Source organism: Eptesicus fuscus, chromosome 2 (genome assembly GCF_027574615.1).
Source record: "Eptesicus fuscus isolate TK198812 chromosome 2, DD_ASM_mEF_20220401, whole genome shotgun sequence".
In the NCBI taxonomy this organism is placed as follows: Eukaryota; Metazoa; Chordata; class Mammalia; order Chiroptera; family Vespertilionidae; genus Eptesicus; species Eptesicus fuscus.
The window spans coordinates 87,431,738-87,447,612 of record NC_072474.1 but is presented as its reverse complement, the minus strand read 5'-3'; the positions used below and the strand labels follow the sequence as shown (position 1 = coordinate 87,447,612).

The 15,875-nt window shown below is 40.4% G+C and overlaps 1 protein-coding gene across 3 annotated transcripts in view; it reads left to right on the top strand.

Annotated features, from left to right (window-relative positions):
- SLAIN2 (SLAIN motif family member 2) overlaps positions 1-15,875 on the top strand; it is a 63,100-nt gene that overhangs the window by 43,267 nt on the left and 3,958 nt on the right. For 2 of the 3 annotated variants that reach the window (XM_054729220.1, XM_028143770.2), the window contains 2 exons: positions 1,560-1,637; positions 15,172-15,490. In XM_054729220.1, coding sequence (XP_054585195.1) covers positions 1,560-1,637; positions 15,172-15,490 — 397 coding nt within the window. The remainder of the gene's footprint in view (positions 1-1,559; positions 1,638-15,171; positions 15,491-15,875) is intronic. The other variant, XM_008140288.3, reaches the window with a different exon arrangement.

Sequence of the window (15,875 nt, the reverse complement as noted above, 5' to 3'; positions counted from 1 at the left end):
CCTGTATTTCTGTGGGATATATATGAGGTAATATATTATAAAATTGATTGTTTTAGGTTGGAGAATTTTTTTTTTATCCTTACCCAAGGATATGTTTTTCATTACTTCTAGAGAGAGAAAAAGGGAGAGGAAGAAAGAGGGGGAAAAATAACATTGATGTGAGAGAGAAACATCGTTTGGTTGCCTCCAGTACATGCCCTGACTGGGGATCAAACTGCAGCCTGGGTATGTGCCCTTACTGAAGTCGAACCCATGACTGTTTGGTGCATGGGACAATGCTCTAACCAACTGAGCCACACCAGCCAGGGCTAGGGCTGGAGAATTTTTTGCTAGAGTGCCTGGTAATATTCAAGTTAGCATACAATACTACTTAGCTACAATAATGTGGAGTGCTATAAAATGCGAAATCAAATACATTTGTTACTTTTTAAAATGTTTACTATCAGAAAGCATTAATAGGGTTAAACAATAGAGCGAAAGAGAAATTCTTAATTCTCTTTGATGATATATCAAGTTTCCCTTTCTCAACCCAATGATTATTTATACTCTGGCCAGATTTCTGTCTGTCTATATCTATATTTAGATGATAGATAGATAGATAGATAGATAGATAGATAGATAGATAGATAATAGATACAGATCTTAGAGATATCTCAAGTCTGACTTCATGTTGATTGAGTGAAATTTTAAAGCCACTTAAATAGGTGCTTGCACTGGTAGGTGTGGGACTCATCAGCTCATTGGAACCATAACTGTGGATGGCTCTGGCTGCTACTTACATGTCAATTTTGAGAGTTTTATTGCAATTAATAGATTCGGAGTTTTGAAGAAAGCTTAGAATTCCTCATTGATCACTTTAAAAAGCAGATGCTCCGACTCTCCTCCAAACCTCTCAATTGTCACACACACATATACACCCTTCCCACCCCATATGCATATGTGCACAGCGCATATATTTTGCTACACGAAGTCTAAAGTACAAATTAGTTGTATTCTACAAGATGATGGTGAACATATGAAAGGCATTAGATTGTGACTCCCTTGAGGACCTGCCTGGTTCTGAGTTTTCTTTTCCTTTTTGAGTATGAGAATGACTTTCATGTTAGGGCAATTTATCTAACAAGAACTGCTTTGCCAAAGTCTGCTTTTTTTGCCTTGAACAAGTACTACATTTATTTTATTCTCTACTGTGTGCTTGTGTTCATCACTTTTACTTAATTAGCTTTCTATTCTTTGCATCTGTAGCATGTTTGCTGGTGGTTTGATTTCTCTTTGATATTTTGATCAGTTTACATATCATAAATTTTTCTCATCTATAAGAAACTATTTCTGAAAATATGTACTTTGTACTAAGATTTTCATCCCCGTCTCTTTCCAATTTAATTCACTAAGCATCACTTTACAATTTCTTTGCTTCTAGGATTCTAACATATTTTCACCTTATGGTTTCTGTTTCTTGATAAATTTTCAAGTTTGTATTAAAATATTCAAGTTTACAGAAGCTATAGCCTTTATCTTGTTCTTCCAGGCAAATATTACAGTTCCTTATTTTTCAACAGCTTCGCAAAGGCTGAAAAATTTGCCTCGTACTTCTCTCAAAACCAAACAGTTGCTTCAAACTTCATCTACAAAAAGAGGTAACTACAGCCTCTTACTAAGTTTTAAATTTCAGAAAATGGTCAGGTTAGTTAAATCTTTTACCTTTTGGCATACTGAGTCATTGATGTCTATAGGCCACATTTTAGTTTTTTAATAATAATCATAAAATGATGTTAATTCATTCTCTGTTCCTTGGATAAACTCGTTTTCTACAGAGGTATATTTTGGGATGCTGTTCTGGTTCACAGGTCAATCAATACTCAACCACTGAGCTTCATTGGCTGGGCAGGATACTATTCTGAAAGGAATAAGTGATACATAGTATTTAATATTAGAGAATTGATCTTTTCCTTACTAACCTAAAACTGTAGGTCATTGTTTTAACTTAATATTAGATGAACTAATAAATGCTTTAAAATTAACTAAATGACATACATTCTGTATGTAATGTTTTTTCTTCTGACTTTCATTTTTTTCTTCTGACTTTCTGTAGGATGAAATGGGAATGCTTTCACATTATAAGTTAAATTGACATTGTTGTGATTAACTGGTAATGTTTGGAATATTTATGGCGTGGTAGCTCCATATTCTTAAAACCTGAGAGTTGAAGAAATATATGAAAGTTGGACACCAAACTATCATTGGTTCCAAGAGATTGGATGTATGGGCAGCTAGAAAGAAGCAGAGTTAGGAGAAAGAGCATGGGGTCAGCTATACCAGCAATAATAAGAATGAATAGAAACCTCAGAGGAAATGGGACAGAAAAAATATCAGCAGTGAGGAAAAATATTTCTTCTATACAGGATATGTAGATTTCCTGATTGCTTCAGAACCCAATAAAGAACAAAGTTATATAAGGAGGATAAAAAGCACGAAAGAGGAGGTTTGAGATTTGCTTTGTTGAAAAAAAGATTTTGTTAATACGGTTACAAAAGTACTGAAATCAATGTTTTAGCAAGTTCATTGATGCAAAAGTTTTAGCAGGGATTTGGTGGATTAAGTATAATTTTCATAAATAGTTTTTAATAGAATTTGAAGGAAAGAGAATATTCATATAGAAAATTAGGAGGTGTGAATATTTGTGTTTTGGATAGCAGAAGTTGATCATCTTTTGGTATCACTATCAGAAATTAGACTGGGTAGATTATGGTCTTTTGATGGAGAAGAATACCATTATTAGGGATCATTATAGAAAAGAATCCCTATAGAAATTATTTGAGGATCTTAGAATATATATATGTGTGTGTGATTGTGCTTAGTATTTCTAAGTGTGGGAGGTGGGTAAAAATAGATGGGCATGAAAGGATTGTGGCGTCTAAACAGAGCAAGAGATTCCTATATAACAAAAATGTAGAGGATTTTAAGTTTATATAAATTTTTTTTGTTGTATGCCTCTCTGTAAGCTGCTTCATAATGTGTTTTGGGATCAGGTAGGTTTAAATAATTATAAATTTTTACTTAAAGATTTTATGTTACTATGAATTAGATTAAGAGGATCTTAACTTCGGGCTGGTTTTTTAAAAAAAATTTGCCTGTAGAGGTTATGTTATTTTTGTGACTCTGAGCCACCAAACTGCCCCCCACTCTATAAGATGACAGGAAGACTCAGTCTCCTAGTTCTTGGCACTCCAGCTGTCTAGTTGATTTAGTACAGGGAGAGAAGTGTGTGTATGTGTGTGTGTTTGGTTTTGTTGCTCTGTTTTGTTTCATTTTGTTTAATCTCTGATTTTCTGATTGGTATTGTGGCTTGGAGATGACAATTTTACACTATAAGTTATGAACCAATTGAAAAACAGACACAGGTATGTGATAGGATTTAAAATGTTAGCTTAATTACTGAATTAGCTTACGCTGAATTAGAGAGTATTCCTTGGATCCAAACCCAATGATTGTTTATACTCTGGCCAGATATCTCTCTATCTCTCTCTCTCTCTCTCTCTCTCTCTCTCTCTCTCTCTCTCTCTCATAACTTATCTAATAACTGAAACTATTAAGTAACTAACAAGTAGGTGCACGTGGATACACTGGACAAAGGGATAATTCATGGCCTAAGCAGGACAGAGCTGGGGACAGTGTGAGATTTCATCATACTACCCAGAATGGCATGCAACTTTAAATTTATGAATTGTTTATTTCTGCAATTTGCTATTTAATATTTTAGGACCGTGGGTAACCGAAGCCTCAAAAAAAAAAAAAAGATGGGGCAAGGGGCTACTGTATTACAAAATTGGGTCATTCCAATTCTAGCATTCCTTTTTTTCATTTGTCAAAATACTGTATAAGTATTTATCAAAATACTTATTCTTTAGTCATCAAATGGCATAGTTTCATTAGGAAATTCAGAATAAATGCTAGTCTTTCTCTTAATTTACCAGTTTGCAAAATAAAACATTGGCAAACTATCATTCTCCAAAGGTGACCAATATTTTTCTTAAATATGTATCATTATGAACATATAGATTTAAACTTTCTGTATGTTTCAGCCCATTTTCAGTATTTTTTCATCTTTGGTGAAAGCTTCAAGTTGACTTTCCAACCTTTTTGACTCACCCTAGTAGTTTTTGATAACTTCTGCTAACTGGTATGATAAGATATGCTTGAGATGTTGTATATTTTTTGCCACCATAGACCTAGATTTAGTCATTTCTCAAAAAAGTCCTGGCTTTTGGTAGGAAATGGTATTTAAAAACTGTAATTTATGTTTTTAGCTGTGCTTATTGTTACTGGGTTGGACATTGTTTCTAGGTCTTTTCAGTTTCTAGAGCTAGTAAATATATGTGTAGATTTATGTTTGTGTAATTTTTAAGATTGAATGTCTTAATAAGTTCATGCTGGTACTTCCTGTTCAGATTCAAGGACTTGAGGGTAATTAATTAACCTTTTTTAACTTATACCTTTATCTTCTTTATCCTGCTCTGGGAATCCTGTCTCTCAGCAACAGAGAGAATTAGAATAACATTTAATAGTTTGTTTTATCCCATATTATATACCTAATCTTCTGGGGGTAACATTAACATGATAACCAGACAATATGATTACCAAAGACAGTTTATAAAACTTTCTGCAAACGCTTGCTTCTTCTTTTTTACAGTTATACTGTATCCACATTGTTACATACTTTTCTTTATGACTCACCTAGTCTTAGCTCTACATTTAAATATATATTTTATGCTTACCACCAGTCTGTATGTTATTGTCTCAGTCATTTTCCGTGTTTAAAGCTCACTCTGTAGTAGATTCCCCAAGAAGGAGTTAGGAGAACAGTATCCATTTTATCAATTTTTGCATGTTTGGTGACAGCTTGCCTGGTTTTTTTATTTTTGAAAATCATCTAGATATGAAATTTTTGGCTCATTTTCTTTCCTTGAGTATCTCAAATATATTATTCCGTTTTTATCAGAAATAAAGAATTATTTCTGTTAGAGTCATTTGGTCTTTTTATCTGGATGTCCAAAGGATGTTTTATTTTCCTTTAATGTTCAATAATTTAGAGAATATTTCTTAGTATTGTTGGCCAGTCTGAGTTGATTTCCCCATATGTGATGTGTTCTTTTAGTTTGGAGTTTTTAAATTTCAGACAAGTTCTTTTGAATTATTTTTTTGTTGTCTCTTGCTTTGGTTTTCTTTTTTGTGGGGACTCCTGTTAGACACAGGTTAGATGTTTTTTGCCTATCTTCCATATCTGTTGCCTTTTCTTTAATCCTTTTCATCTTTCTTTAAAGTTTCTTTTTATTGTCTGTTTCTCGTAAAGTATAATCTGTTATGTATGTTGACTAGTGTTCCTTCTGCCTTAGATTTTATTTTGAAATGATTTATTTTATGTCTAATTCTTTTGTGTTCCTTCACCTCGTTTTTTATTGTTTTCCATCTTGATATATGATGTTCTTTTATCTCTTGTATACTTTTCTTAAATGTTTTTAGAATTTGAAATATTAGATTTGAATTTTTACTGGTGTGTGTGTGTGTCATGATTTCTGGCAAGTTTTCCAGCATTAATAGGAGTGTGTTGGTTTGCAACCTCCTCATGAACTTTCCAGATGTAATCTGAAATTAGACCCCTTATGTGGAGGGCAAGGAGAGACTGAAGAATGAGCCAGACCACTCCAGATTGGTAGGTGGCAGGGAACTTCCTTACAAGGCTGGTCTCCAGATATCCACACCCACCCACCAGAACATTAAGTTTACACAGAAAGTACTTACCTGGGCTCAGTCACTACACAGGAGGCCTTAACTGGGTTCAGTCATGGACCCACATTTCTGTCTCAAGGCTGTATCCTTGGAGCAGGTTCTTGGAGGAGCAAAGACCAGCGGGGAATGCACATTCCAAGGATGGGAGGCAGTGAGGACCCTCCAGTTGCCCAGATCCAGCTCGTGGGTCAACTTCTTAAAAGCATCGTTTTGTTTCTCTCTTTTTTCTTATAATATTACTAAAGGCCTGGGTCCCTCAGTCTGGCCTGCGGGATCAGGACGAAACCGGCTCTCCGACATCCCCCAAGGGGTCCCAGATTGCAAGAGGGTGCAGGCCAGGCCAAGGGACCCCACTGGTGCATGATCAGGGCTGGGGAGGGATGCGGGAGGTTGGCCAGCCGGGGAGGGACCGTGGGAGGGCTCTAGGGCATGTCCAGCCCATCTCGCTCAGTCCCAATCAGCCAGACCCTAGCAGCAAGCTCACCTACAGGTCGGAGCATCTGCCCTCTGGTGGTCAGTCCATGTCATAGTGAGCAGTTGAGTGGCCTTAGCATATCATTAGCATATTGCACTTTGATTGGTTGAACGGCTGACCAGACACTGTCCACTTAGCATATTAGGCTTTTATTATATAGGATGTGAGATTTAGTCTCCATCTGTTTCTGTTGATGGTTTTTCTGTGAAATTCATTTTTCTAAACATTTAGAAAGAGAGCTTGATTTAAGATTTTCTAACTTTACAGCTCTAGAGCTCCCTCATCTGTTGTTTTGGGAAATTGTTTAAAAATATGCCTGCTGCTCTAGCCGGTTTTGTTCAGTGGATAGAGTGTCGGCCTGTGAACCAAAGGGTCCTGGGTTCGATTATGTCAAGGGCACATACCTCATTTGCAGTCTTCTCCCCTGCCTGGGCCCTATTCGGGGCTCCTGCAGGAGGTAACCAATTGATGTGTTTCTCTGGCATCAGTATTTCTGTCTGTCTTTCTCTCTCTGTTTTACTCTCTATAAAAATCAATGGAAAAATATCCTCAGGTGAGGATTAAAATATATTTATATATATATACTAGAGGCCAGGTGCATGAAAATTCATGCACTGGGGGGGGGGGGGGGCTCAGCCCGGCCTGCCCCCTCTCACAGTCCAGGAGCCCTCAAGGGCAGGAAGTGACCCAGCGATCAGGGGAAGGCGACACCCCATCACACCTCTGCTGCTGCCACTGCCGGCAGCGCAAGCCTCGACACACCCTGGTTATCTGAGCGTCGGGAGGCCCTGGGTGGCCGGGGGGCTGAGGGGACTGGGGGACTCTGGAGGCAGGCGCCTGCCACCCCAGTGGGGTTAAGGGGACTGGGTGTTGCCATCTTGTGGCTGTGGGCACCATCATCTTTGAGGGTGGGGCAGTCAATTAGCATATTTCCCTCCTTATTGGCTGTGGGCGCCGCCATCTTTGAGGGCGGGGCAGTCAATTGCATATTCCCTCCTTATTGGCTGTGGGCGCCACCATCTTTGCATTGGCATGAGGGTCAATTAGCATATTCCCTCTTTATTAGATAGGATACATATATATGTGGCTGCTTATTTTGGGATTTATTTATTCCCCTCTCCTACTTTTATTTTTATTTTTTCCAATTACAGCTAACATTCAGTATTCTTTTGAATTAGTTTCAAGTATACAGCATAATGGTTAGACAATCATACTTCACAAAGTGTTTCCCCTAATATTCCCAGTACCCACCTGGCACCATAATAATATATTCATAATAGTATTATTGAATATATTCCCTATGTTGTTTTTCACATCCCCATGACTGTTTTATAGCTACCAATTTGTACTTCTCAATCCCTTCACCTTTTTCAAGAAGTCTTCCAAACCTTCTTCCCCTCTGGCAACTTATCAGTCTGTTCTCTGTATCTATGAGTCTGTTTCAGGTTTTTTTGTTCATTTATTGTGTTCTTTAAGTTCCACATATAATGAAATCATATGGTGTTTGTCTTTCTCTGACTGACTTATTTCAGTTAGTATAATACCCTCTAGGTCCATCCATGCTGTCGCAAATGGTAATATTTCATTCTTTTTTTTCCCTCCCATACTTTTAAAATGCATCCTTTTAAAGTGTACAAGTTAGTGTTTTAGTATATTTACAAAATTTAGCAACTATTACCACTGTCTGATGTTAGAGATTTTCATCACCCTCACCATACCCATTCACAGCTACTCCCTAATCCCCACTTGTTCTGGCCCCTGGCAACCACTAATCTTTCAGTTGCTATGTATTTACGTATGCTGGACATTTCATATGAATGGAATCATGCAATATATGATCTCTGTGATTGGCTTCTCTACCTTAGCATAATGTGTCCAAAGTTTATCATATTGTAACATATATTTGTACTTTGTTCCTTTTTATTGTCAAACTAGAGGCCCGGTGCACGAAATTCGTGCACGGAGGGGTGGGTGTCCCTCAGCCCAGCCTGCAACCTCTCCAATCTGGGACCCCTTGAGGGATGTCCGACTGCCCTCTCACAATCCAGGACTGCTGGCTCCCAACTGCTCGCCTGCCTGCCTTGCTGATTGCCCCTAACCACTTCTGCCTGCCAGCCTGATCACCCCCTAACCACTCCCATGCCAGCCTGATCGATGTCTAACTGCTCCCCTGCCAGCCTGTTTGCCGCCAACTTCCCTCCTCTGCCAGCCTGGTCACCCCTAACTGCCCTCCTCTGCAGGATTGATCGCCTCCAACTGCCCTCCCTTGCAGGCCTGGTCCCTCTCAACTGTCCTCTCTTGCAGGCCTGGTGCCTCACACCTGCCCTCCCCTGCTGGCCATCTTGTGGTGGCCATCTTGTGTCCACATGGGGGCAGGATCTTTGACCACATGGGGGCAGCTATCTTGATCTTGTGTGTTGGAGTGGTGGTCAATCTGCATATTATTCTTTTATTAGATAGGATAGAGGCCTGGTGCACGGGTGGGGGCCAGCTGGTTTGCCCTGAAGGGTGTCCTGGATCAGGGTGGGGTTCCCTTGGGGTGTGGAGAGGCCTGGGCTAGGGGCCTGTGGTAGTTTGCAGGCCAGCCACACCCCTGGCAACCCAAGCAGAGGCCCTGGTATCTGGAATTTATTTACCTTCTACGATTGAAACTTTGTATCCTGGAGCGGAGCCAGGCCTCCTGCTCGCTCCGAGGCCGGCAGCCATTTCTGTTTAGATTTGTTTACCTTCTATAATTGAAACTTTGTATCCTTGAGTGGAGGCCTGGGCCGCCAGATTGTGTGGAAAGCTTGGCTTCCTCTGTTGCCGGGGAAACCCAAGCCTCCCTTCTGGTAGCCATCTTGGTTGGGGTTAATTTGCATAGTCACCCTGATTGGCTGGTGGGCATGGATTGGCTGTTGGGCGTGGCTTATGTAGCGGAGTGATGGTTGATTTGCATATTACTCTTTTATTAGAGAGGATAATACTCCATTGTACAATATACCAAATTTTGTCTATCTTTTCATCAATTGATAGACATTTGAGTTGTTTCCACTTTTTGCCTATTGTGAATAATGCTTCTGGTGGATTATCGACTGGCTGGCCGTTCGACTGACCAATCGGTAGCTATGACGCACACTGACCACCAGAGGGCAGACACTCAACACAGGAGCTGCTGCGCTATGGTGACTTGGCAGCTGCTGTTCTTGGGTGACTCACCCGGAACCAAAGAGGAGGGAGCCCGATTCTGGGGTGTGTCACCTGAGAATCGCCCTCTCACAATCCAGGACCCCTCGGGGGAATGTTGGAGAGCAGGTTTCGGCCCGATCCCCACAGGCCAGGCTGAGGGACCCCCAATAGTGCGCGAAAGGCGGGCCTCCAGTTTATTTATATCTATCAATCTTTTTATATGTATGAAAGAAAAGCTAATGAAGTCCATTCCAGGAGTTTCTTCTGTCTCTTATGTTTAATACATTTTCTCTTGATAACTATGCTTATAAACATAATGATAAGTCATGTATACTGATGAGAGAAGAAATCAAAGGCTTCTATGCCTTGTTTTTATTTTTTTTATGATTACTTGTCAGCCATTACAAATTTTTTTTTTTAATTTCTTTATTGATCAAGGTGTCACATATCTGTCCTCATCCCCCCATTCCCATCCCACACCCCTCCCCACGGATGCCCCAACCCCCCGTTGAACCCAACCGTTGGATAGGCTCATATGCATGCACACAAGTCCTTTGGTTGATCTCTCCCCCCTCCCCCCAACCTCCCCCATCCTCCCTCTGAGGCCCGATAGTCCGATCGATGCCTCCTTGTTTCTGGTTCTGTTCTTGTTCATCAGTCTATGTTGTTCATCATTTCCCCTAGATGAGCGAGATCATGTGTCACTAGAGATATACTTATAAGAACTGAATGTGAGACGAGCAATAATAGTTATGCTGACAGGCAAATGAATCAGTCTGTAGTGAGTTTCTTTCTGGACCAACAGTTCTTTAGAGACCCAATTTCAATGTCCACCAGTTCCTTATGTGTACATGTCAGCACTGACCCCTCAGCTCTGGATGGTGGACAAATGGTGGTAACGGAGGTCCGACTCCCTCTGGTTTGGTCTCGGCCAGACCCAGGGGCACGGCTTCACCCGGACTCAGGGGCACGTGGCCTCACCCAGACCCAGGGGCGCGTGGCCTCTCCCAGACCCAGGGGCGCGTGGCCTCACCCGGACCTAGGTGCGCGAGACCTCACCCGGATCCAGGGACACATGGCCTCACCCGGACCCGGGGGTGCGTGGCCTCTCCCAGACCCAGGGGCACGTGGCCTCACCCGGAGCTAGGTGCGCGCGGCCTCACCCGGACCCGGGACCCAGCCTCACCCAGATCCAGGGACACATGGCCTCACCCGGACCCAGGGGCGCGTGGCCTCTCCCAGACCCAGGGGCGCGTGGCCTCACCCGGACCTAGGTGTGCGAGGCCTCACCCGGATCCAGGGACACATGGCCTCACCCGGACCCGGGGGCGCGTGGCCTCTTCCAGACCCAGGGGCAGGTGGCCTCACAGCCATTACAAATTTAATATGACTTGGTGTCATATCTTATGAAACCTGCCTAGGATAGTAGCCTTACAAATAAGCTTTCTGTCTAGTTGAAAATTAAAATGGTTAAAAAAATTTTTTTATTTAAATTTCTGTCTACTCCCAGAGGTGTTTCTCTTTTGGTTTCCAGTAAAGAATACCAATCTGGGAATAGGGAGACCTGGGTGCAAGTCCTGACTTCCCTGATTATTTGCTCAATTGATGCCTGATTGTGGCAAGTTTTCCTTCTCTGTACAGAAAAAGAGATTGAAAAAGCGAACAAAAAAAAAACAAAAAATAATAATTATTAAAAATAAAAAAAGATTGGAATAGTCACTAGTAACTCTTTTAAAAAGGATTTTTTTAACTTTGTAATGAGAGAATCGTATTTACTTCATCTCTATGCTCTTTCACAACCAGACTTATTTTTAAGTTATTATGTCAGTAACCTGTTACTATCATTGATAGTGCATGGACCATTGAGTAACTGGGATGATGTACGTTGGTTGTAGGCACATCCCCAGTAGTGGGTATGTAGGAGGCAGCTGATCGATGTTTCTCTCTCATCGATGTTTCTAACTCTCTATCCCTCTCCCTTCCTCTCTGTAAAAAAATCAATAAAATATATATATATATTTTAAAAGATTTTTTAAAGATGATTTGACTTTGGGTAGTGGGAACACTGCAACATACAGATTATCTATAATAATAAAAGGGTAATGTGATAATTAGACCGGACAGCCAAATGACCTTCCAGACGTCCTTCTGGATGAAGCCACGGCTGCGAGGGCCGAGCCCCTTGCACAAATTTTATGCATTGGGCCTCTAGTGTGTCATAAAAATGTACACAAACATTTTTTATATTTATTATTTAGTTTCAGAAATTCAATCGTGATGTTCCTTGGGTATGGTGTTTCCTGATTTTTTTGCCCAGGTTGGGCTTTTTTTTTTTTTTTTTTTTTAACTACTTAGATTATGAGAGTTTATAGTTTTCACCAATTTGGAAGAAAATTTTTTCTTCAAATATTTTCTGTCCCACTCATACCCTTCCTCTCTCTGTTAGACCATATGATGTTGACCTATATAGGTCACTGAAGCTTTATCATTTTATTTTTTACTCTTTTTATTCTCTATAGGTTTTAGTTTGGGTAATTCTTATTGTTATGTCTTCAGGCATCTCTTCTGCAGCATCTAAATTATTAATTCCTATTCAGTGAACTTAGTATTTTGTATATATTATAAATTTTTCATCTTTAAAAGTTCTATTTTTTTAAAAAACTTATTTCTCACCTCATTATGTTTATATTTTTCTTTATATCCTTAAGCACATATGTACTAATTCTCTTCAAGTTCTTGCCTGCTAATTTAGTCATCCTGTAACTTCTTGGTCTGTTGCTCTTGACTAATTTTTATCTTGGTTTGGTTATTACTATTCCATTTCTTTATATGTCTAGTAATTTTTTTATTGGATAGTGGACATAATGAAGTTTCACGTTCTGTGCTGGATTTTATCTTTTTTCAAATAGTGTTGGGCTTTGTTTTGACAAGAAGTTGTTTATGGATCAGTTTGATCCTTTATTGCTGAGATCAGAAAACATTTTCTTTAAGGGCCAGACAGTAAATATTTTAGGACTGTGGGTAATCTGATCTCTGTTGTAACTGCTCAACTCTTGTAGCTGGAAAGCAGCCATAGACAATACATGGGTGTTACCATGTTCTAATAAAAGTTCATTTACAAAAACAGTTGGCTTTCCCAGGGCTGGTAATTTGCTAACCTTTGCTTTTGAGGCTTGTTTCTTAAGTTTATTAGAGTGGACTTGGAGTAACTTTATTCTACGGCTAGTTTCTTTCTTTTTGAGCGTCTCCTGATTGCCTGGATGTTAGCATGGATTCTCTAACTGGTTGAAACACATGTTCTGTAGCCCTCTGTGAGCTTTGGGAACTGTTCACTTTACAGTGTTCCAGTCCTGCTTTGCCCGCTCTCATGGTGCTTCCCTCAGTACGTGCACAGCTCGCTATCCAGCCGCGGATTCAAGCAGACCCCTCCTGGAGCAGCCCCCTCCTCTGAAGTAGCCTGCCCCTCCAGTTCCCATTTTTGTCTTCTTAACCAGATAGCTTTGATCTGCTCAGGATCCTCCTCCTCGCTCTGCAGCCCAGAAAGTGTCTCCAAACCTCTCCCCCTCCCCCAAAAAACACCACACACACACACTCAACACACCAAAAGGTGCTACAGGGCACACCACATTTCTTTTCCTTCTCTCAGGGGTTATAGGCCTGTGCTGCCTGTTGTTCAATATTTGAAAACTGTTTTATATATCTTGTTCCATTTTATAGGTGTTTACAGCTGGGGGTTAAGCCCATTCCCAGTCCTGCCATCTTGGCAGAAAGCTTCTGTGATGATTTTAAAATTAACACTTAAGTTCCATTCCAGACTAGATTCTCTGGGTATGCTGCCTGGGCTTCCATACTTCAAAAAAAAAAAAAGGTTCCTCAGGATTCTGACACCCAGTCAAGTTTGAGAGTCAAACTTGAGTTTTGGGGGGCTAAGTAGAGGTAATTTGAGCACACTAAGTACTGGGCCTAGTATATCTTAAGTGGAGGTGCTGATATTTGAGACTCTAATCAGACAGGAGGCAGAAAAGTCAGCTAAGAAGGAAGGAGGCTGTGTACCAAAAACCTTATTGAAAGGATGGTAGGAGATGGCTTTCCCCTATTTTGGAGTTTGGAAGCTAAGGCTTTATCTCTCTTCTTCTTCACAGACACCAGATGAAAATAGTGACCAGACTCATCCATTATTTTTCTCCTACTAACACGGTGGTAGACCTTGCTGTTATTTGTATCCTTTAGACAGATTAGAGGTTAGAAGGATGGGATTCTGTAGATTATTCCATTTCTACAGTTTTAGGACCAAGTCCCTGGCCCCAGCTTTCCCTTCACTCATGTTCTCCCCAAACTAATGGAAGTTGAGAGAAAATAGGTGCTCTCTATCTGCCTGTGATTTATTTCTCCCTGCCTTCCTCTCTCTGAAGCCAGGGTCTTTGTTAGGTAAAGCATGTAAAAGTAATATTTTTATTTACATTATGTGTAGCCATCCATGGGCATTTGAAGAAACTAAAACCGATGCCCTTTCAGAGGTAATTTATCCAAACAGAATAAGCAGGAAAGGATGAATGTGTCCCCCAGGAGATCTGAACTTCTAATGCTAAGGGACCACCACAATAATAAAATTTATTTGAACTTATTTAGGCTTAAAAAGTAATGCATGGATGGAACTGGAGAGCATTATGCTAAGCGAAATAAGCCAGTCAGAGAAAGATAAATATCACATGATCTCACTCATATGTGGGATATAATGATCAATATAATTTGATGAACAACAATAGATCCAGAGATAAATGGTAAGGGAGAGGGGCGGTTAGAGAGCAACCAAAGGACTTGTATGCCTGCATATTAGCTTAACCAATAGACACAGACCCTGGGGCGGGGCGGGCTTACCCAGGGTGGGAATGGCTGCGGGGGCCGTCAATTGGGGGAAAAGGAGACATATCTAAAACTTGAGACAATAAAAAAAATAAGATAAACAACTAACTGAAGATCAAACTTTTAAAAAAAGTGATGCACATTATACATTTTATTCTTTTATGTATTATTATTTGTGTTAATATAAAAGTGTCCTAACCACTTAATAGAATTGACATTCAGGAAAAATATACCATCTTTATCCTGTGACTTCATATATCTCTTGATATGCCTGTAGGTTTATACTAGTAACTTCCCTACTTAATGAAACACAACAACTAAACTTTTTTTTTTTTTTTTACAACTAAACATTTTTAAAAGAATGTTTAGTTCCTGAGTTTTAAGTTACATTGTAGGTGATATAGTACCTGGAGATACACCCACCAGATGCTTGATACAAGTTTACAGGAATGGCCCTGGCCCGTGTGGCTCAGGTTTTTTTTGCTGTGTCCCACGCACTGAGAGGTCACAGTTTGATTCCCAGTCAGGGCACGTGCCCAGGTTGCAGGCTCGATCCCCTCTCCCTTCCTCTCTCTCTCTCAAATCAATAAAAACACATGTTTTAAAAAGTTTACATGAATGTTTCTTTGAGGGAAAAGTGTATTTCAAATTCTAGTCAACATTCTGGTAGTCGGCCTTTTTTGAGTAAGGACTTGGTTTTTTTAGGGCTTCCCAGTTATCCTTTTTTTTTAATTGCTCAGAAATATTCTTTATTCTTTGTATTTCTATAGAGTGTTTTCGTGAATACAGGTGTACTGGTGCCCAGTCATCAAGTGTTGGATAAAGCAGTGGTTTCACTTACACTTGGTTTCCACTGATTTTTCTTTGCCATTCTGCAGTACCTTCTCCAGGCAAATTCCGCTCCCCTGCAGCGCCGTCTCCTTTGGCTCTTCGGCAGCCAGTAAAAGCGTTCAGTAACCATGGCTCTGGTTCTCCTGGTGGCCAAGAAACAACACAACTCGCACAAACCACCTCCTCACCTGGGCCTCCCATGGTTCAGAACACAGTCCCAGCAAATGCTCCCAGCAATATCAACAGCACTACTCTAACCAGACCGACAGGGACAACCGCGATGAGAAGTGGCTTGCCCAGACCCAGTGCCCCTTCTGCTGGGGGTATTCCAGTGCCTCGCAGCAAACTTGCACAGCCTGTCCGCAGGTAAGCGATGTTGCAGCATTCTTGAGCATCGGAAAGTGGGAGGACTGGACTTGCACTCACCTCTGCATTGGATAGTGAACAGAGAGAGTCCTAATTGGGTTCTCACTAGAGTCTTAGTACAATTTGAATAAAACATTTTTTATTGTTTTAAAGAAAACCTTACATGGGACATTAGGGTATTATATCACTTTGGTTCAGATTAAATTTGCCCAGAAACCTAACATGAGTAAGCAACTCAGAGACCTCCTAGAAAAAATTGTTAAAACCACTCAATTTGGTTATGGTATTTGTTCATTTTGATTATAATAATGTTCAATAAAGATCGTAAAGGCATATTAGACCCTAAAGTAAAATTTAAGATAACATTTCTAGCTACCAAGTCTAA